Source organism: Nyctibius grandis, chromosome 8 (genome assembly GCF_013368605.1).
Source record: "Nyctibius grandis isolate bNycGra1 chromosome 8, bNycGra1.pri, whole genome shotgun sequence".
NCBI lineage: Eukaryota > Metazoa > Chordata > Aves > Nyctibiiformes > Nyctibiidae > Nyctibius > Nyctibius grandis.
The window spans coordinates 45,024,702-45,046,648 of NC_090665.1; the positions used below are offsets into that span (position 1 = coordinate 45,024,702).

Below are 21,947 nucleotides of genomic sequence, written 5' to 3' on the forward strand. Positions count from 1 at the left end.
TTATGGGGATGGCAATGGGAAGAAGCTGAATCGACATTTCGTTGACATATCTGGAAGGTACATGTTCCTCATAACACAATTTTATAATAATCTTCAATTTGCTGTACTGGGAAGCTTTTCCCTGGTCAGCAACCAGACACACCAAAAATACAGTTAAGTCACTGTGGGAAATAAAATGAGTTTCCTCCTCCTTCAAATTAAAAGGAGGGTGCAGGCTGGACAAGAAACACACTACTGCTGTAAGACTTGATTGACTTTAATGTGGGAACAGTTGCACAGTTCAATATATTCCCTTGCCAGAAAACTGGGAATTTGTTTCCAAAAGGGCAAAGGCCTCCGGGATGTGTCCTTATTCTTTGTGATTTGATCTGTGCTGTCGTCAATGATTTACCGCAGCGTTTTGCAGTCCGGTGAGCTCTGTGCTGCTTCTAGCAGTGCTTGCCCCATGCCATCCTGAAGCCTAAAGCTTTTGTTTGCAGCTAATCTACAGCAAACATTTACATATGGAAAAACAATGCGGTGGAGCCCGTGTCAGCTTTCTCCTCTGATTCTCTCTCTATGCTCGCTGTCTTTAACGGCACACCAGGCCGCGGCTACAGCACGCAGGGAGCTCGAGGCGTTGCCTTCCCAGAGGTAAGTCTGCCCCCCCCCCAACAACTTTACATACAGAAATTTTGGGCAGGTCAGTCAGCCCATCAATTTTGTCCTGACTTGAGGCATGTGCACACTGTGCTCTCTGTAAACAGCTACCAGGAAAAAAATATTGGCAGTTGTCCAAAGCCCAAGCTAAGCATCGTAATTCCTTCTTATATGAACTGTTTGCACAATGGTTTTTCTTTTACATATGACTATTAAGCCTTCTTAAACTTCCTTACAAAAATTACCATACTGGTTTGGGGCACTTGGAATGAATTCCCTATACAGGATTATTTACAAGTGAATATTTTTCATATTCTTTTTCATTATAATTATTTTGCATTTGACAATGTGAAGTTAACACATGCATGTTTATAACTCAATTTTCAATCCAAGCCAGATCCTCATACCTCTATTTTTTTTTTTCCCTCAACAATATTATTAACCTATATGAGTGCCATTTAGGGCTTTGAAGGAAGGGAATAAACAAGTTACCTTATTCTAAAGCTATAGTGTCATGGTAGGAAAATGGTTGGATTTTTTTTCTATAGCTATTAATTTCAGGCTTGTTCTAAAGGCAAATATGATTTAGAAGGATCAAAAAAGGCATCAGTGATAATTGGAACGCAGAGACAAGAAGGCAGAAAGGAAAAAAAAAAGTGGTAGTGATACACTTAATTATGAAGCCTTATTCCAATAATCCCTTTTGAAAATGAACAAAGACGAGATTTTTGATGTTTGATGAACTTATCAAACAAGGCAGAATAATGAAGAGGTAAATGTAAAATCCAATCGAAGGTGAGCCAATTAAGTACTTTGTGAAGTGCTAAAGGATACAGCCCACAAATCCTCCTGTCAGAGCGAAAAGGCATCAATACACGTGTGTCCCCCAGCTCCGTGTTTGTCTGCAGGCTCCTGATGTTTTCCTGGAGACATGGTGGCTTTTTATCTCACGCACTGATCTGCATCCACAAGCTCCCTCACTGAGCTGTTGCAGCTTTTATTTAGTAGTCTCTCTTCTAGAGCCTCTGATGAATCCCCAATGTGCTCTGTACCTCTGCTAATTATCAATATTTCTCTTTGGACTGCAGTCTCGTAAGTAAAACAGACTGCTCATTAGTTAATCACCAAAATAATAATAATGTTTTGGCTCAGAATAACCCCTCAAAATGCTTCGAAGGCTGTGGCAAACACAGAGTTGTACTGACATGCCACAGATTGCTCCTCAAGACAAAGAAACACATTGTACAAATAAAGATTGTAGGAACAGGGATAGAAATAGAGTTCATAATGACTGGGCTGGGAGGCAAGAGAAGTATTTTCTTGCTATTGTATAATGACATTCACTGTATGCACAGAGAGTCTGATCCAAGGGCCATTGCAATACAGTACCCTTGCCGTTTTCTGCTTTTATACTCTTCCTTTAGTTTTTTCCCTCTTCTCAGAATGTATGTATTTCCTTTTAGAAATAGTCAACCAACAAATTCCCACAGTCAACATGGCTTTGTACCTTGCCTTCTCAGCACTGTTGGTGCAGCCATTCCCAGCACTCTGCAAAGCTTGTGGGAATCAGACCCTGATTTCATACTTGTCTGGAAAAATACTGACTATGACTTCACAATGGTGTAAAAAAAGTGAAATCAATAGATTTCAGAACAGGCTCAAGGTGATAAACATCACTGCACCTGGAGTTTGTGATGTGCTTCTGAGAAGAAAGCCAAAAAAGCAGCCTGTCATAGAATCATAGAATGGTTTGGGTTGGAAGGGACCTTAAAGATCATCTAGTTCCAACCCCCCTGCCATGGGCAGGGACATCTTCCACTAGACCAGGTTGCTCAAAGCCCCATCCAACATGGCCTTGAACACTGCCAGGGAAGGGGCAGCCACAGCTGCTCTGGGCAACCTGGGCCAGTGTCTCACCACCCTCACAGCAAAGAATTTCTTCCTAATATCTAATCTAAATCTACCCTCTTTCAGTTTAAAACTGTTCCCCCCTCGTCCTATCACTCCATGCCCTTGTAAAAAGTCCCTCTTCCGCTTTCCTGTAGCCCCTTCAGGTACTGGAAGGCTGCTAGAAGGTCTTGCCGGAGCCTTCTCTTCTCCAGGTTCAACAGCTGCCACCCTCTCCTTAGAACCTGTCTCTTCTCGACATTCCTTCTGTTTACTCAGTGTGTTTGGTCTTATATATATGATGTACCTATTGCAATCTACCTATTGGAAAGGGCTAGGATCTCTTGGGAGAGCAGGAAACCCAAGACAAAATCCTCAGGTCCTGTGCCTGCTGCCCCTGACCAGTTCTGATGGTGAATACTTGGACAGGGCGTATCAGGTAGTACAGCCCCTCCCACTAAGGGATGCTTCCCATTTCCAACAAAATTGGTTCCTGGTGGAAAAACACACACGCAGGGATCATTTTCTCCCTGCTAGCCTCCAGCCCTCCTTAAAACGCAACTTCAAAGACCTCAAACCTCTCTCTCTTCCCCTCCTTAGAAGAAGCAGCAGAGATGTTAATTCTCCAGCTCCTGTCGACTGTCAGCTGAGCCAGTGGTCAGAATGGACTGATTGCTTTCCTTGCCAAGAGAAAAAAGTAAGATTCCACCGTAATGTATTCATTTATCTTCAGATGTGTCTGTGATGAGGATGTACACACATTAATTATATATATTATACATATTCATCATTCTGAAGCATCCAGTAAACTCATCCAAATATGATGGAGATGCTCCTCTACTAGAGAGGCTCTTACTTACCGTGGTGTAAACTGAAGCATAAATTCATTTAAGGCAGCAGAACAGCAAAATGCAAAATAAAGGCAAATGGTGGAAGAATCAGGCCAGAATATTTGCCCAAGACTTTCTTCCTTTTCTATCTCAGATTTAATTAAGCATCCCCTGATTCTTAATGCAAATATTCCAATGAAAAGAAATTAAAAGTAGCCTTCATTCATCAGCTCCTGTTCTCAGTTTTTTATATCATTTCACATATGTCTTCACAATTCAAGAATTTATTTTCAAGTACCTGACATAATTTTGCTTTCTACTGAGTCTATATCCCTGCATTTTTTTCCCTGTGCTTATAATCAGTAAATTATTTGGCTCTTCTCTCTTTCCCCCCGCAACCATAGTTTAAAGAGCAGCAATACTCATTAATAACCCATCAGAAATGTTGCAATATCAGTGTTGTAATTAGTGTCTGTGTCCATCTGAGCCTGTTACATTCCAGGACAAAGCATGTGTAACTGGAAAAATTCTGTATTATTTCCAAGGCATAAAATAGGGAAGAGATTTTTAAAAACAGTCATTCCAACCCTCCCCAAATTCACTTGTATGAACTTCAAGCAAATCTCCTGAGCTCCCACCTCTCTGCTGACTCTGCTTCTCTATTTATCATGTGCAAAGTCTGTGGACTACACAGAAAAATAACAATATAGATAGAAATGATAGTTTTAATTGCTTTCTAGCCTGTGGAGGTGACGTCTCAGGGGATACAAGTTAGGTGTTGGCGGTGTTTTTCTCTCCTGTGCGGTTCAGCACCGGTACCGGAGGCTGGTGCAGCCGGCGGGGTTTGCGGGGCGGCGATGCGCGGGGCACCTGTGGGGCGAGCAAGCTTGCCGTGCCGAGACGACGTGCACTGGAACCCCTGGCTGTGGGAAGGACTTTCGGTGCGAGGAAACAGGTGAGTGAGCTGGGCACAAACTCCTGCCAAGGCAGTTTTGGTCCTGGCTGGACAGACCTGGGATGGTTTCAGTCCCCTGCCACGGGCAGAGCTTTGCCAAAATGCCTTCAGCCCTGCCAGCAGGGTGGTGAACCAGAGCAAGAGAAAGCAGGAAATTTTCCCATCTTTGTTTTTTTCCCCACTTTTACAGAAACCTATTCATGTTACGCTTAGATTTGGATAGAAGGCTGTGTGACATGGAAAAGGTTAATTTTTCAGTGGAACAAAGAGAGTAGAAACATGCTGCTCCAACTGCTGTGCTACACGCTCATACTCCCCTCTGTGGGCACCACCACTCCCACAACACCCCACTTTCTCCCCCTACAAAAGACATAGTTCAATCATGAAACCAACTAACAATCTGTTGGGGTGATTGATTTATTTTTAGCCATCCCCAGCGCTGAGGATTGGGATGTCATACGGCTGCTCTCCGAAAGTTTGACTAGCCTTGACAGATTTCTGTTTTTAAACAAATGGCTCAAACTCTCATCTTGAGCATTTAATGAAAAACCTGTTGAAATTTAGAAACACGTGCCAGGTCTGTGACCAGCTCATCAGCTGGAGCAGGTCAGAATCGTTCCATCAAGGCAAGTGCATTGATTCCTGCCACGAATATCATGTCAAGGCTTTCTCCTCACTCCCAGAAGCAAAAGCACTTCCAGGTTGCCCTTCCTGCAAGCATCCATTCTTGAGGTATGATTATTGCAATAAACTCCCCAAATACCTCCTGCAATGGGAAGAGGAAAAACTGCACTTTGACCAGACAGAGCTCCCTAAGCCATGCGGAGAAGCTGTTGCTTCCTGAGCTCCCTTCCAAAAGCATGACTGTAGATAATAAAATCAGGCCAGTGAGGTGACCTCTCCTTGATTCCCATCCCATGGGAGCCCAAGGGAGCAGCTGGCTTGGACTCCAAGCCATGCTTGCTCCAGGTTGCAAAGGAAAACCTCCCCACCAAGGAGCTGGGAAAAGCAAGCTCCCAACAGAAAAGCGCCGTGTTTAACACCCAGCGTGACTTCTTGCGGCCCTGAGATATGGGTGGGAAACACCACAATCAGTGCAAGCTGCCAAAAAGATTTTCGGAAGGTGGATAAGCGATCACCTGTACATGTGCACTTCAGGTCGCTGCATTAAACGGCATCTTGTGTGCAACGGAGAGCCAGACTGCAGAGACGGGTCTGATGAGGATAACTGTGAGGCTGAAGATATTGAAAGCCCTTGTGAACATCTGTTTCCAATCCCAGGGTCTGAAAAAGCAGCCCAAGGGTGAGTAATTAATCAACAGCTGCTACTCTCACAATCAAAACAGGATGATGTTTTTTTATCTTGCTCTTCCTTAGTAACAGCAATGCTCCATGAATTGGTAGGGTGCTGGACAAAACCCAAAAGAGAGCTACTGTCCCACCCAACTGTGGGTAGCAAAGAGGGAGGCAGGTGGGTTCATCCCAGCTTTTATTTCAAATTCTGCCTCAAATTTACTATCTGACCTTGGTCTCTCTCAGCTGCTCTGTACTTGTGAATGTCCTTTGTATACTCATGTAAAAATGTATCTTACAACTTTCTCCAGTTGATAAAAGCAATATATTAAAGGAAACAGTAGACTTTGGAGATGCAGCATCCTGGTGGTTTTCATCCTTAAGGAGAAGATTTAACTCCAGGATTTAGGACTTCAGAGCACAGATTCAAGGCAGAGAGCCTGAGCTCCACATGAATATGTGCAGGGTAAATACACCTATCCATGAACAAGTCTTAATGTATTCAGTTTCAAATTTTTGTTAGGGAATACATAGAAAAGAGGAATCCAGAACAAGTTTAAAGGCAAATTGTCTGTTGTGACATTTTTGTTTTAAATCTTGTGTTTTAACTAAGATACTGCTTAGTTTCACTTGGAGAACATGGACTACAGTATGAGAACGTATTCACCCATTAGATAACTTTCCCATCAGCTCCATCCAATGCTCTCTGGACTCCATGAGATAAATGTCTCACTGGACCAGGGCCTGGGAGAGTCCATCAAGAGTTTTTTCAAGACATATATTAATTTTCACCGAGCACCACATTTAATACTGCTGATACATTTCTCCTGCAGAACACACAGAAGCAATAGCATTTACTATCTCAGTCTTCAAGACGACTCCCTGTTGTGAGGAGCAATGCTGATGTCTAGTTTGCATAATGCTTTCATTTGGGGCCATGGCATTACAGGGTATATTAAATAACAGGCGGGATTTCAGAAGGCAGCAGCTGTGATGGCTGGAGAGCAGGAAGAAAGAGGCGTAAAGAAATAATAAGTGAGAGACTTGGCAAAGCACAAGCAGACTGCAAGTTTAGGGAGGGTGCTAACTCCCCTGAGAAATGGGACCATTATTAAAACAAAGGAGGTGAAATAAAGATAGAAAACAATTACAGGGACTGCCAGAAAACACTGTGACAGTGAGATGCTTTAGGCTGCGAGAGACTCGCAGGGGACCTGGAGGAATTCCAGGACTTCGCGACTTCCGTAACTACTCACCGGGATGGACTGGGCAATTTAACTGATTTCTTCCATTCTAGCATATGAGACCAAACCAATGTCTTGGAAATAAGATGGCTGTTTGTCTCCTGTTAGCTATGGGAAGGAGACAGCAAGGAGAACAGACCCAAACGTTATATTTTAGGTGCTATCCAAATTCAATGTCAGAGTCCGACAGATAACTTGTAGTGTCAGGAGAACAGAAACAGCGACAGAGGATGTTGGGAAAATAAAACAGGAGCTATGGATAACTTCCTGAATACTATTTCTTTCCAAGATACAATATTCTAACACAGGAAGAAAGCCAGTACATATATGATCCTAATTTTTTTGGAGGCTACTGTGAGTACGTCTACAACGGAGAGTGGCGGGAGCTGAAGTACGACGCTGCATGTGAACATCTGTACTATGGAGATGATGAGAAATATTTCCGCAAACCTTACAACTTTCACATATACCAATTCCTAGTAAGTCAAATTCAGCAATGATTTCCCAGCTAAAAGCCAAATTTCCTGTAAAGATATTATGTACATTTTATCATTTGCTATAGGTTGCCTTCCAAGTTACCTTTCTCCAGCTGTCCAAGACAACAGGCAATCAATGATATAAATGCTGGTTTATGGCACATCAAGGAACTAACGTGCTTCATCACCCAGGCATCCCCACTGCTTGCTCTGCCCTAGTCAGAGCCAAGAGAAATGGGTTTTCTCTAAATTCTGATATTAATGAGCTGTAGAGCTTGCACAAGCCACTTGCATCTCTAGGGATGAAGTTGGCCATGTGTAAAATGGGAACAATGCTACCAATTCAACCTCTGAAAGCAGTTTAAGTCTTTGCCATGGCTACAAGGGACATAAATCCAAATTCTGAGTGGGACACAGATCCCGAAAGCCATCACCATGTATCACAACACCTATACTCTGGAGGGTCACATCTGATGTGGGAGACTGAACTAAGTAGCGCAGGGATTCAACCTGGGTCTCCCACGTTGTAAGTGGGTGCCCTGGCCACGCTGATGAACATTTATCATGTATTTTGACATGACTGAATGAAACACACTTTATTCCAGGGGAATATTATAGCCACCAGCTCAATGCAAGTGGCTTTCATGTCCTCCCAGCAGGCAGACTCCCCTGTGTCCCTTACTCCCCAGTTTGAACCCATACAGACCCACCACATAGGCCACATTTTCTTCTCCCCTTTATCTGCTGCTAGCAGTGGAAGGTCATCTGCACCATGGTCAGGCACTGAGGGACGCTTGAGCATGCTCCATATGCATCTTGACTTTGCAGCTTCTACCCACCGGGGCCTAGGAAATCACTGATGATGATGTGAGATGGTTTCTTTCAGTGTTGGGAATTTAGCCCGCTTTTTATAAAGACAGCAAATGGCACAGCCCAGATTCAGCAAGGCTGCTCGATTCCACATACCAGCAAAGTAGAGCTGCCAAGGAAAAGGTCACTTCTCTAAAATACAGGCAAAACAATGTTTGTTTTCTAGCATTGCCATCGCAAGTGGCTGGATCACCACTGTGGAATTTTTTTCCTGAATATATTAATCCAGAAGCAGGCTGGAGAGAAAAAAATTACTCCAAATCGTTAGGATTTGGCAGAGTTGTAAGGAACTGGAAGGAGGGGTTTATAATGGCAAGTGTCAAGCTAGTTTAATAGGCACCATTACCAGCTCTGCCTGTAAAGTACTGCTTTGAGTGGCTAAACACAAACCTTTCCTCTGCCTGGAGATCACACAGAATCACAGAATGTTAGGGATTGGAAGGGACCTCGAAAGATCATCTAGTCCAACCCCCCTGCGGAGCAGGATTACCTAGATCATATCACACAGGAACGCGTCCAGGCGGGTTTTGAATGTCTCCAGAGAAGGAGACTCCACAACCTCTCTGGGCAGCCTGTTCCAGTGTTCGGTCACCCTCACTGTAAAGAAGTTTTTCCTCATATTTATGTGGAACCTCCTGTGTTCCAGCTTGCCCCCGTTGCCCTTTGTCCTGTCAATGGATGTCACTGAGAAGAGCCTGGCTCCATCCTCATGACACGTGCCCTTTACATATTTATAAACATTAATGAGGTCACCCCTCAGTCTCCTCTTCTCTAAGCTAAAGAGACCCAGCTCCCTCAGCCTCTCCTCATAAGGGAGATGTTCTACCCCCTTAATCATCCTCGTGGCTCTGCGCTGGACTCTCTCTAGCAGTTCCCTGTCCTTCTTGAACTGAGGGGCCCAGAACTGGACACAATATTCCAGGTGCGGCCTCACCAGGCCAGAGTAGAGGGGGAGGAGAACCTCTCTCGACCTGCTAACCACACCCCTTCTAATACACCCCAGATGGATGAAGCAAAATGCATGGCTTTATCCACATTTCTCACATATTTCCAAATGAAACGGCATGTGACTAAATTCTTTATTCCACATTCACTGAAGTCAGTGTCGGTGCTGTCCGGAGCACCACGGGCTTAAACAGAGGCACCATCAGCTCCTTAAAGAAATAAAGATTAAAACGGAAGGGAAGTACCTGAAAAATTAATGTCTGCTCCTTTCATTTTAGGCTCATGCTGATTCTGGATTTGCTTTTGAGTTTTACGATGATTCAAAGGATCTGCTTGATGCCCTTAAAAGTGATAAATTCAGAACAAAAGGCTTTACCATTGGAATTGGGTCCAAAGAATCAGCTTTCCAGTTAGACCTGGGCTTCACTTTATCAGGTGGCAAAGGATCCCTGAAGAATTTCACACAATACACTGCAAAGGTAAAAACAAAAAAAAAATATCAGTGATGTGTATGCCCCAGACGTGTCATCTGCGCATCGCATGGTCTGGCTGTAACTTACGTCAGTTTATTCTCTTAATCGCCTTTTTTAACACATAGTAATTGTACCTTAATTTGTTCATGTAATTGCAAATGTGTGATTGTTAGTAATCCTGTTTGTTGTTCTTATTACATTTTAGCAAACAAAGAGTGGGAATAAAATTGAATTACGAAGTACCACAACACGTTTTCTCACCCCATCCTGCTTCATGGCTACATTAAGCACATAAATAAAAAAAAATGCTTAAAACAATGATGAGGGAGGAGGAAATATCAAGATGTTGATCAAAACAGTGGTCCTCAGGGAATGATCTCTGGTAGCAAATATATCTTGTTCAAATTAATACCAGCTGCCTTATGATGGGGAAATGCACTACTTTTTATTGGAGGTTAAAATATCGCACTGAAAAAAAGAGTATCCAAAAATAGGGTGTATTTCTCACAGTGGGTTTACATCATGGACTAGCTGTGACGATTTCTTTCCAAACTAGTAACACGAATGCTGGTATTTCCCACATTTACCATGCCCTGTCTCCACTTTTCTTATGGCTGCTGACAGAAAACCATAAAGAAGAATTACTTTGGTGTTCTGAGTTGAAATGCCCTTAAAAGCTGTTGGAAATAGGCACCATTATAGTATTTACTGTGCCCTTGTCTAGACTCACATGGTTTGCAGCTAATAAATGATAGGTTATTGGAGGAATCATTTGAAGGGCCGTTCTGGTTGCACTGGAACCTTATCTGGGGCAATGGCCACTCTAGAAGAGAAGTCATGGATATATCATGGTGGTATATCCAGGAAATCCGACCCCCCGGTCAGCATCTTCCTGGCTGGGGTATCCCCCCACTGCCAAGCTGGGCCAGGCTTGCCATGAGCCCTTGTTCTGCATCACTGGCCAAGGCTGTGAAAAAAAAGTAAAAGGGAATAAACAATATGGAAAGGAAAGCAGAAAAAAGAAATAGCAGAAATGGGAGGATGGAGGGGAATCATGCGGAGCCCGATTCTGATCGTATTCGCACATCAATAAAAAAAACCCCATAGCATCCAAACCCATGGCTTTGCCCTCCACCTCATACTGCACACAAGAAAGAGACACTCTAAAAAAGAGTTACCACCACTTTCATTTAAACCTGGGCTTGTTTTCATGCCTTCAACATACACTGACAGTCAGAGATCCAGGCTTTCCTCCACAAACCTAAAGACTAGAAATGATTTTTTTTTTTTAAATGAATGTTTAGTGTCAGCTTCTCTTTTCTTTACCCGCAGGAGGTTGGATTCATCAGAGGTGTGACGAAGGTGCAGACAGCCCGTTTCAAGATGAGAAGGGACAACATTGTTTTGGATGAAGATGTGCTGCTCTCCTTGCAGGAGCTGCCAGACACCTACAACTATGGCATATATGCCAAATTCATCAACGACTACGGCACCCATTTCATGACATCCGGCACTATGGGAGGTGTCTTTGAGTACATCCTTGTCGTTAACAAGGACGAAATGAGAAGAAAAGGTTAGAAAATGACAAGATATTCTCTGTTCAGAACTTTCTGCTCTAAACCAGGCATTTCCAACCTGGTGACCATGGGGTGGGTTCAGTCCACCAGAGTAATTCATCTGGCTCTGGCTGCTCCCCACAGCCATCATCTCCCTGGGCCCTGGGAGGGTGGGTGCTCATTGTCACCTCTTTGCCGAGCAGGCTGGCATGTCCCATCACACGGTAGACACATACTCATCACAAGCCCAAAAATGCACAGTAGGGGTGTGGTAGGGGCATGTTGTTCACAAGATGGATGCACTGCTGGCCATATAGCAGGGGATAAGCTTGAGTGTCCCGAAATGTGCTTCCTGATCTAATTTCACTACAACCTGGGTGAGATTTTGGCAGTTTAGGAAGGAACCTGAGCATCTTTTTCTCCCTTTCTTCTCTAAACTCCTGCTATTTCTTATAGTCTTTGTTCTGGCTGTTCTCATGAATGCTCAAGGACTGCAAACTCATCCAGAGTAAAGACAGATAGCCCACTCATGTTTTAGCCTCCTAATAGTGAGGGTTTCAATTTTCTGTAAATGGAAATAACACATTGCACTTGGCAATACCTCTGCCACTTTACTCTGGTTAGTGTCATATCTGAAGACTAACAGACCTCTGTTAGCTCCAGTTCTCAACAAATCAGAGTGTATGAGGCTGGAGTGCCATACCTCTAAATCTCAGTTACCTAAAATATCCACTGCAGATGTCTAGAGTACAAGAACAGCCATTACTGGCAAGCCAAAGCATAACATTTTTCCTAATCAAAAACATAAGATGCAGAACAATAATATGGTACTTTAGTACACTAACTGGACTGTCAACTTTTGCAAAGGTGTCGACAATGCAATAGATCCCACTTCCCCTAAGGACCATCACTCTGCTCTCTGAAGGGAATGCTGCCTTGTTAACTCCAGGCTGGACATTTATGCAAGAGAAAATTGTGATCTTGGACAACAGGTTCAAATTGCTGCAGTTGGTGCAAATTACTGTAGTTTCATTAATTCTATTAATTTCCATGGTTCTGCCCCAAATTCTACCTCTGGTCTGAAATGGTTTGGTACCATCAGTGCTAGGATAACTATACACTCAACACTGAGTGTTAACCATGCCAATTTTTCCACAAGAAATTACTGAATGAGAGAATTTTCATCAAGTTCCTGAACTACTACTGTTTGGAAACATGATGCCTCTTCAAATCATTTATTCACTTTGGAGAGTGAGTGATATAGAAGTGAACAAGATCTTGGCAAGCAAGTCTTCAGGAAGCAGACTGTCAATTTCAGAGAAAGAGTGAATCAAGAGCATGTGGAGGGAGGCTATTATTTTGCTTTATCTTGTACTTGCTGTGTATATAAGGAGGTGATTTACCACTACAATGTGCCTTATCTTAGGAAAGAAGGATGTTGAAGTTCAGCAAAAGACAAAAATGTGCCCCAGTAGAGATGTAATTTTCATTCTAATGTAGCATGCTTCTGTAATTTTCATCTAACCCAGACTCTGCTAGAAAGTCCACATTTACCAAGTCAGCAGTGCTCTATGTCACATGACGTAGACCCAACAGGACCCACTGCAGTGGCTGATATGCCACTGTCTAAAAGCATTTAGTAAGAAAAACCCTGATTTTTCTAATGGCAATCACAGCCATGGCTTGAAGACTGTGTTTGCAAGGGGATTATCTGCCTCCCCTAAGGAATGGTCAGGATCAGGATATAAGCACTGAAGTCTTAAAATTAGAGCTTCAAAAGATGAGTTTGAAGCTCTGCAGATGCCTGGAGATGTACCACTGAGTCCCCACAGAGCTGAGCAGCACGGCATCTGCTTTAGATCAACCACTGCATCCTGAGAGCCCACCTAGCCCATGAGGTTATGTGTTACATGCTCTGGAAGAGAAAACACTCTTTTATAGACCAGTGACTAACGCACATGCCCAGGAAAAAGATCCCTAGGCTGGATCTTCCTTAAATTGAGAGACAGCTTGGGTGGTTGCTGAGCATCCATCCAGCCTGGCATAGGCATGAGCTGAACTTTAAGCATCTAGGAAACCTGAATTTTGAGAATGAAGTTCCCTTCTGAGTTTAGATATGCAGTAATAGACCACAATGCACTGGTGCAGAGCTTAGGACTGCAGTTTTGCTGCCAGACCTGCTTCTAGCTTTCAGGCTGCAAGGGCTTATATGGATGTGGTCATGAGTGAAATAACTACATGTCAGAACTAGGTCCCTTGTTGCTCTGCCATCAATATTTTTCATTACTGGTTTTTAAAATAGATTGTTATGGTTCTATTATTTAGCAGAAAACAGTATAATGTGTTCACACATTACAAGAACATTTATGGGAGAAACATTATGCACAGAGTAAATTAGAGTCTTCATATATCCTGACTAATTCAAAATGCTGCAGTAAATCTTATCACTCCAGCACATTTAACTATCACAAATTATATCATATAAAAAACCCTATCAGAGATCCCCCCTCAAGTGCCAATATTTTCTATGACCACCCTTTTGCAATGATAACCACTTTTCATTTATCAAGACCCGATCTTGCTGCAACCAATAGCGAATTGTATTGACAGACCCTCGCTGAACATAATTACTCAACGGGAACCATGGTGAATCAATTAATCAGGATGTTCCTCAAGTTTAATTTTATGGCACTCCAACACCAAGATAACCAATCACTCATGTTGCTTTGGGTGAATGAACTTTACCCACTGTGTTTACAACTGTTGAACTGTTTAGTACAAGTAATTGAGTGCTACACATTTAATCTTTCTCAAGGGCCCAGTTTTGCAATGGGATGTAATTCCCTCTGAAGTCTTGAGTATGCTTCAGTTCTCACCAGTTTCAATCCAGGATGTGTAGCCCCTTTCTCAGGATGCTGAGCACCTTGGCCAGTTGGCACCCACCAAGCCATGGAGCAGATCCATGCCCTGTGCAGCTCCAGCGAGCCTCTCCTGTAGGGTGTGCAGAAGTGAGCAAAACCAGAGTTCTGGGTGTTTTACCAGTATTTTTAACACAAGCAAGACAAGACACTGCTCCCCAGTGCTGGGGTGAGGCAGTTCAGCAGACAACGCTCCGGGCTGGGACTCAGCTGGAGGTTTGATCTCTAGACCGTTAAGCCATGATGCACAAATCTCGCTGACCTCTGTGCCTCCCTTTCAATACCACAGTATTGATCGCCAGGCTGCTTTGTAAAACACTTTAAGGTCCTCTGACAAAAAGAGCGATATAAAAGTTATGTATTACTTACAATACTCGTATTTATTGAAATCAATGGATTTTTTTAACTACTACAGAAGACGGCCTTATATTTGCAGTACACTGAAGTGCGTACATAAAACCAGGCTGTATGAAATATGCGCATTGCTTACCTTGGTGAATCCACCTCATTAGTCCCCTTCTCCCCTCTGCAGTTGCTTCATGGGTCTCCAGCTACGTATTTTTATGATGTATGTGGCGGTGCTGGCGGCTGCAGCCCAGCAGCAGGCAGTGAGGCTTCAGCAGCTCTCAGCAGACAGATCTTTTGCAAGTTGCTACTTATGATGCTACTTAAGCCACCAATACATGGGTCAGATCCTCAGTTTAGGAAAACTAGCAAGGATCTATTGATTTCAGCTGCTCTTCCCAGCTTTACCCTAGTTACGAGTTAGTCTGAAAAAAAAATAATGTTTTATTTTTAAATAAATAGTAAAAGTCTTAACACAAGGCTTCAGACATGTATTTCCTTGTTTGGTCTGTCTTCTAATACTTTCTAAGGAAACAATTTGACAGTAAGGACATTTCCCTTTTCACCTATTATGCGATAAGGCCAATATACCACAATAAAATATTGGCTTTTCCACTGCAAGACCAAAGGCTATCCTTGGCTCAGAATAGCCCTTGACTTTGAAAAACAGGCCATGCAAATAACTGAATATTTTCTTTACTGATAGAAAAAAAAAACAAATAGGAAAATGAACATCGTTCCACTCAGAATGACCCGCTGATTTTACCGGTTTCCTTTCTGTTTTGCAGACATCAGCGCTGAAGAGATAAGTGCCTGTACTGGCCTGTCAATTGGCCTTACAGTCCGCGAGAGTAAACTGCATTTGGAAGCGTCTGTGTCATCCTCTGACTGTGCAAAGAAAGGATTTCTGAAAACTGGTATGATAGCAGGGCAGATGTCTGTGAAGGCATCTTGCGTCACTCCTTTTGGTCACTTGGGCATGGACATTCAAGTAGGGTCATACAAGGGTATGAAGAAGGGAGTTCTGGTGCCATCCCCAGCCATGGCTCAGGCCCAATCGTGAGATCAAAGTGACTTTGGGTCCAAGTCTCCAGGAGTGCTGACTGCTCTTGAAAGAGCAGGAATTAAGGCAGCAATACCTGGATTAGAAACATATAAACAGAAGCGGTGGGGTGGCTGGAAGGCTGCAGTCCCTATAGCCATGACAGACTAGGCATGGATGACAAGAGCAACATGGCAACTATTAAAGAAGTCAAAACTGACTATAAAAAGTACTCAAAGAGGCTGGGAAGCCCCACATTTGTAAATCACTTAACCAGCAATAGACAGCGTGATCTACTGCCCACGTGCTAACTAGAAAGAAAGGCTGGAGGCGTGCAGGCTCTTCAGGTCTTACCAGCTTAGAGCATTTGTGATGCTCAACTCATCACTGATCACCTTGTGGTAATGTGGCAGGGCTCACCCCACGAGCACGGGATGCCGAGATCCCATCGATTTCGGGCGGCAGCATCAGTGCTGCTCACTGATAGCCCATCGCACGAGTGAGCTCACCTCCATTAAGCAGTTTCTAGTGTATGTGTGGAAATGGAAACTAAATAATATGAGTGTAATTCAACTTTTCAGATGCTGAGAGCAACAGCGCAATTGTGGAAGATATTATTCCCCGGATTAGAGGAGGAGACACCAGTTACAGCGGAGGGCTCTTAAACAGTTGGGATGGCAATATGTATCGGCATTGGGGAAGGTCATTAAAATATAATCCTGCCGTTATTGATTTTGAGGTAAGGCTTTTCTGCAGTTGAAGAAACTCTGCCGCTATATGGAATGAAAGTGTAGTCAAGCAGATCATTTTGTATTTTTATTGTGATCCCATCACAGAACAAGATTAAATGTAATGGGCCACTGATCTGCTAACCTCTTACTCATTTCACAATGGGAGTACATCTCCCACCGACTGCATCCGCAGGGAGACGGACAAGGAGCTTAATGCTGGATTAGTGCTGAGTTAAGTTTTCGATGTGTCCCCAAACAGCTTCCCGATGAATGGCTCTCTGCGGTGGCACTCATCCCTATTATTCTCCCCGATGCTGTCTGCCCTCCTGTATAAGCAGGGCACTCGTGGGGGCTGGGGAAGGAGTCTTGCCCCCCCAGCAAAGGCTCTATATAGACCCCCCTGCTTTTCACCTGCCTCAGAGCCACAGTAGCTATGCCTAACCTCTGCAGACTATGGTGGGTATTGCTACGGGTGCTTCCAGGAGTTTTTAGAGTAGGGGGCTCCTGGCTGCTTTGTAAGGTGGGTCCGGTCTCTCTCCATGCTCCACAAAGAGGGTCTGTGGCCATAAAAATCAGCCAAGTTCTCCTTCCTCATTCATTTTATTGGATGCCTCATACAATGGAAAGATCACTGAAGCATCCTACAGGGCTTCAGAGATGGGAAGGAGATGGGTGTAAGTGGAGAGGGATGGAAAAGAAGAGAGAAACCAGGACCAGAGATCACAGAGGCATTAAAAGGTGGGCACACTCCTTCACTGCGGTCAGGAGTACCACATCTACCCTGAGATGCTACAACCGCTGGTCTGCTCCAGGAGCACAGCTGTGGGCTGTGAGGGAAGGACCTTGGTCACGGCAGGGACATGCTGCCACTTCCATCCCTCTCTTCTTCATTTGAAAGCACACCTGCTCCTGGCTCTGACAGAGCGTGGGAGAAGGGAAGGTGGAATCGGGAACCATCTGCGTTATTGGCAGGGCAAGAGGGAATCTGCAAACCTTCCTGGGCAGCACCCTGGCAGCAGAAAGCCCTGATAAAGTAGAAGCGCTTTCCGTCCCAGCTGAAGGCATTCTGCAGGTTTTTCACCTTTCTGCACCATCAATTCCAGGCAAAACTTATTGCAATTTTCCAGTAAACCATGCACTGACCTCTCTGTTGGCTGCTCCGGAGCTCAGCAGTCACTGTGCAACCAGAGCTGCCGATAAGAGCTCATGTCCACTTCAGCAGCTCTTATCTGCAGCTCCCTCTTGTTTGTTAAACAGGCTTGTGCAAATTTGTCTAAGAGCTCTTCCCAGAGCCCAGCTGATTCTTCCCACAAATCGCTCTCACTGCACCTTGTGCAATGAGACGATATCCAGTTCTTCTTTGGGCCCAGTTTCCACTGATTCCCAGCCAGAATGTTCAACATTTGCACAGATGCATGGATGGACAAGTATAAGTATGTGTCCTCAGACCAGCCTTGGGCTTTTAGCTTGAATATTCAGTTGAATTTTTGTTACTGGTGAAAACAGAAAGGCTGAGATTTTGCAGGGAACCATTTTCTAAACACAGTTTAATACCTAAAACACCCCAATGAGCCACTCAGAGCGTTTCAGGAGGTTGAATGCTACCACCAGCGCATGAGCCTGCAGCCCTTCAGCTCATCCAACCATTTTTATAAAACAGGTTCAACGGAGAAGGTGAGTTATAATTGCAGTTGCCCAGGCTGGGCATTTTTTGCCGAATGATATATAGGAACTAGATTTTGCTCCTGGAATATTACGTGCATGTTGTATTCTTAAAGCTGTAGATGGCACAATATTATTTTGCTGCATCAAAGGGCAAAACGTAGGTAGATAAAATTCTCCACGCTCAGCATTTACCAGATGCTTCACAATCTGGTCACCATTAGTGGTAGGCTGGCATTAAGTTTTGATAACACCCACTGTCCAAAGCTCTTACCAAACCATTTTGGTTTAAAAAGGCAAAAAGCATGCAAGAATCTCTGAGATCTTGACAGCACTAAGAAACTAGTCAAAAATGGGCTTACTGGGGTGTTTTAATTTATCATTTGAATCTAGACTGAAACTCCAATGCATGTCCAGAAAAGCCAATCCCACACAAACCTCTAAGATGAGGAGGGTTTTGGAACAGTGGTTTCTCACTGCAGCCCATCAGTCGTGATAACGCGTTTGCATGATGTACATGGAGCTGTCAAGGAAGACAAATGAGTTTTTTTCTGAGCCCTGAGTTTATCCAGCGATGTCACAGCACCCTGACTGCGGCGTGGTAGCATCTCAGTTGATGCCCAGCTGAAATTGTCTCCGTGCTATTCATCTCCATCCTACGCAGCTGCAGCCCATCCACGAAATTCTCCGGAGAAGCAACCTTGGCAACATGGAAACCAAACGGCAAAACCTGAAAAGGGCTTTGGACGATTACTTGTTGGAGTTCAATGCCTGCCGCTGTGGACCGTGCCAGAACAATGGTGAACCTGTTTTGGTGGGAGACACGTGTTTCTGCCAGTGTCGACCAGGTTACGGAGGCCCTGCCTGTGAGCAGACTAAGCGCCAAGGTAAGACCCCAGCGTACACCCGTAGCAGGGGAGGGAGAAAGGCAGCAAAGGCACAGGGTTTTCCCCTCCGTGTGGTTAACCAGCAGCTCTTTGCATCCATGTATCAGTCAAGCCTTCGCTTTTGTATCACTTTCGTTGCTATGCTATCCTAAGCAGCCCTGCAAGAGAATTAAATTAACAGCTCAGGTGATTATTAGAATCATAGAATCATTTTGGTTAGAAAGGACTTTTAAGATCAAGTCCAACCATTAACTCAGCACTGCCAAGGCCACCACTAAACCGTGTCCCTAAGCACCACATCTACACGTCTTTTAAATCCCTCCAGGGATGGTGACTCCACCACTGCCCTGGGCAGCCTATTCCAATGCTTGACAACCCTCTCGGTGAAAAAATTTTTCCTAATATTCAATCTAAACCTCCCCTGGCACAACTTGAGGCCGTTTCCTCTCATCCTATCTCGTTACCTGGGAGAAGAGACCAACACCCACCTTGCTACAACCTCCTTTCAGGTAGCTGTAGAGAGCAATAAGGTCTCCCCTCAGCCTCCTTTTTTCCAGACTAAAATTATAAATAAATTTGTGGAAATGAGGATGTGTTTAATAGCTGGAGGCTTACTGACATGTTGGAAAAAGCTGAGCTGGGGTGCAGCAGCAGCACGCAGGCAAAGCCCAGCTGCCCATATTGCCAGCTACGGGGTGGCCTCTGCCTGCCTGCGGTGCTCTATGGATGCAGCTCGTTACTGTAAATGAGACCATCATCTGCTCCTCACTAACTGGCACGTCACATCCTCAGGATGGCAGTTCTCCGGAGCGCTTATGGCATCCCCCTATGGATGCCTGCTACAAGGGTGACAGCAGACCCTGACAGGCAGGGAGGGAAGGGAGGCTGAAAGGGTCAGGCTAAGCCACAGGGAAGTGGTGCTCCAGCAATGTGCCACCAAAAAGGCTGTTTTAGTAAAAAAATGCCACATTGCCAGATTCCACCCCCGCACAGGGAAACATTTTAACATTTAGAGGGAAGTATCTATTTTGGGGGAGAAAAAGTGTGTTTTTTCAAAGTGACAGGCTTTTATTTTTTTTATTCCTTTATATACTATTCTAAAAAATTAAATGGGTGGCAAAAAAAAGCCAACCTTGGAACATGTTCTTTTATTCCAAAAAAATGTCACAGTTCTTTCTGGATATTACAAAAAAAAAATCCAAATCTTACCACTTGAAGCTGGCAGAAAAATCCATCTTCAGAGCAGTTCCACTAGGCAGAGCCCCAGGCCTTCATCTGTGTGCTCATAACTAGGGTTTCACCATTGGAAAAGCAAAGCTGTGACGAGATAAGGAGTAAGAGCAGAGATGGGTAGATGGTTTATGAAGCTGAACTCAAAAGCACTGCTTCAGTGACTCAAAATTGGGCTGCTTTAAAAAAATCTCAGGTTCTTTGAGTTGTCTCCAAATCCAAGGAACCTACCTTGGTTGAGGAACGTGGAAAGCTCAGGACCTGGCCCCAAAGCAGCCCACCGAACTCTAGCAATAGCTGCGGGACACACGCTTCCAGCTCATGGGAAATGAAGCAAATTTTTAGTTTCAAAACTCATTTAAGACCAAACCCAGCTTTTTAAAGAACCATGTGTTCCAGCAGACAGGAAACCCAGCTTTTCAGCCAGCTCTAAGTAAGAGCACACACATCCTTTTGTGCTGTCTGGATTAATAAAGTGCCCAAGCCAGGCACGAAGGCCAGGTGAGTAAATAAAGAATGACAGTAAATGACAGCCATCAAGCATTCCCATCATTCAGGAGCACCACCATAATCCATAGTATTGAGCGCTCCTGACAACTCAGTCTGTACTGTAATGAAAAGCTGTGAAATGACCCATCTCCAAAGGGATGGGCAGACTTTTCAAAACAGCTCCATGATGTTAGGAGACTTTTGTCCCTCTGGCATGGTTGGAGATGGGAAAGTTAGTGCAGAGAGAGCTGTCAGCTGCCCGTTGGGAAAGGAAAGCCATACCACAGCCTTTCAAACGAGTGGAGGAGAAAAAGAAAAGAGTTATTGTTGCCTGAAGAAAGTGATCATAGAATGGTTTGGGTTGGAAAGGACCTTAAAGATCATCTAGTTCCAACCCCCCTGCCACAGGCAGGGACACCTTTCCACTAGCCCAGGTTGCTCCAAGCCCCATCCAACCTGGCCTTGAACACTGCCAGGGAGGGAGCAGCCACAGCTTCTCTGGGCAACCTGGGCCAGTGTCTCACCACCCTCACAGCAAAGAATTTCTTCCTAATATCTCATCTAAATCTACCCTCTTTCAGTTTAAAACCATTCCCCCCTCATCCTATCACTCTATACCCTTGTAAAAAGTCCCTCTCCAGCTTTCCTGTAGCCCCTTCAGGTACTGGAAGGTGCTAGAAGGTCTCCCTGGAGCCTTCTCTTCTCCAGGCTGAAGAGCCCCAACTCTCAGCCTGTCTCCATAGCAGAGGTGCTCCAGCCCTCTCATCATCTTTGTGGCCTCCTCTGGACTCGCTCCAACAGCTCCATGTCCTTCTTCTATTGGGGACCCCAGAGCTGGACGCAGCACTGCAGGTGGGGTCTCACGAGAGCGGAAAGGAGGGGGGAGTGGAGGGGCAGAATCCCCTCCCTCGCCCTGCTGGCCACGCTGCTGGGGATGCAGCCCAGGATACGGTTGGCCTTCTGGGCTGCCAGCGCACATTGCCGGCTCATGGTGAGCTTCTCATCAACCATCACCCCCAAGTCCTTGTGCCCTGCTTCATCTCCCCTGGCTTCAAAGCGCCTTGATCTCAACAGCCGTGCTGGACACGGCTGGGATGGACCAGGGAGTCCCGCTCACAGCAGAGGGTACAGTCAGGGCCGAAATCACCAACTGGCAGCAGCATTCACCTCAGCCTTCCTCCCCTGCTCCCACCCAAACCATGCCGCTGCAGTCAGACCTGAATTTCTTTTTTTTCCTCTTTTTTTAAATGCGTTCACAGGCGGTGAGACGAACGGGCGCTGGAGCTGCTGGTCACCGTGGGGTCCGTGCCAGTCGGGCACGGCGCGGCGCAGCCGGCAGTGCAACAACCCGGCCCCGCAGCGTGGCGGGGAGCCCTGCGCGGGGAGGGACCTGCACACCAAAGCCTGCTGAAGACCCACGGGACAGCATCACTCCCCACAGGTACATGGCTGAGAGCAGTTTGGAGTCTGTGCTG

At 44.9% G+C, this 21,947-nt stretch overlaps 1 protein-coding gene across 1 annotated transcript; it reads left to right on the forward strand.

The window, feature by feature from the left end:
• Positions 1-514: 514 nt before the first annotated feature.
• Positions 515-21,883, forward strand: C8A (complement C8 alpha chain). The gene is made up of 11 exons (XM_068406900.1): positions 515-633; positions 3,127-3,223; positions 4,167-4,311; positions 5,470-5,614; positions 7,138-7,327; positions 9,418-9,618; positions 10,945-11,185; positions 15,220-15,348; positions 16,055-16,212; positions 18,531-18,753; positions 21,732-21,883. Exons 1-11 carry the CDS (start codon positions 515-517, stop codon positions 21,881-21,883), a joined length of 1,800 nt encoding a protein of 599 aa, XP_068263001.1.
• Positions 21,884-21,947: the final 64 nt, after the last annotated feature.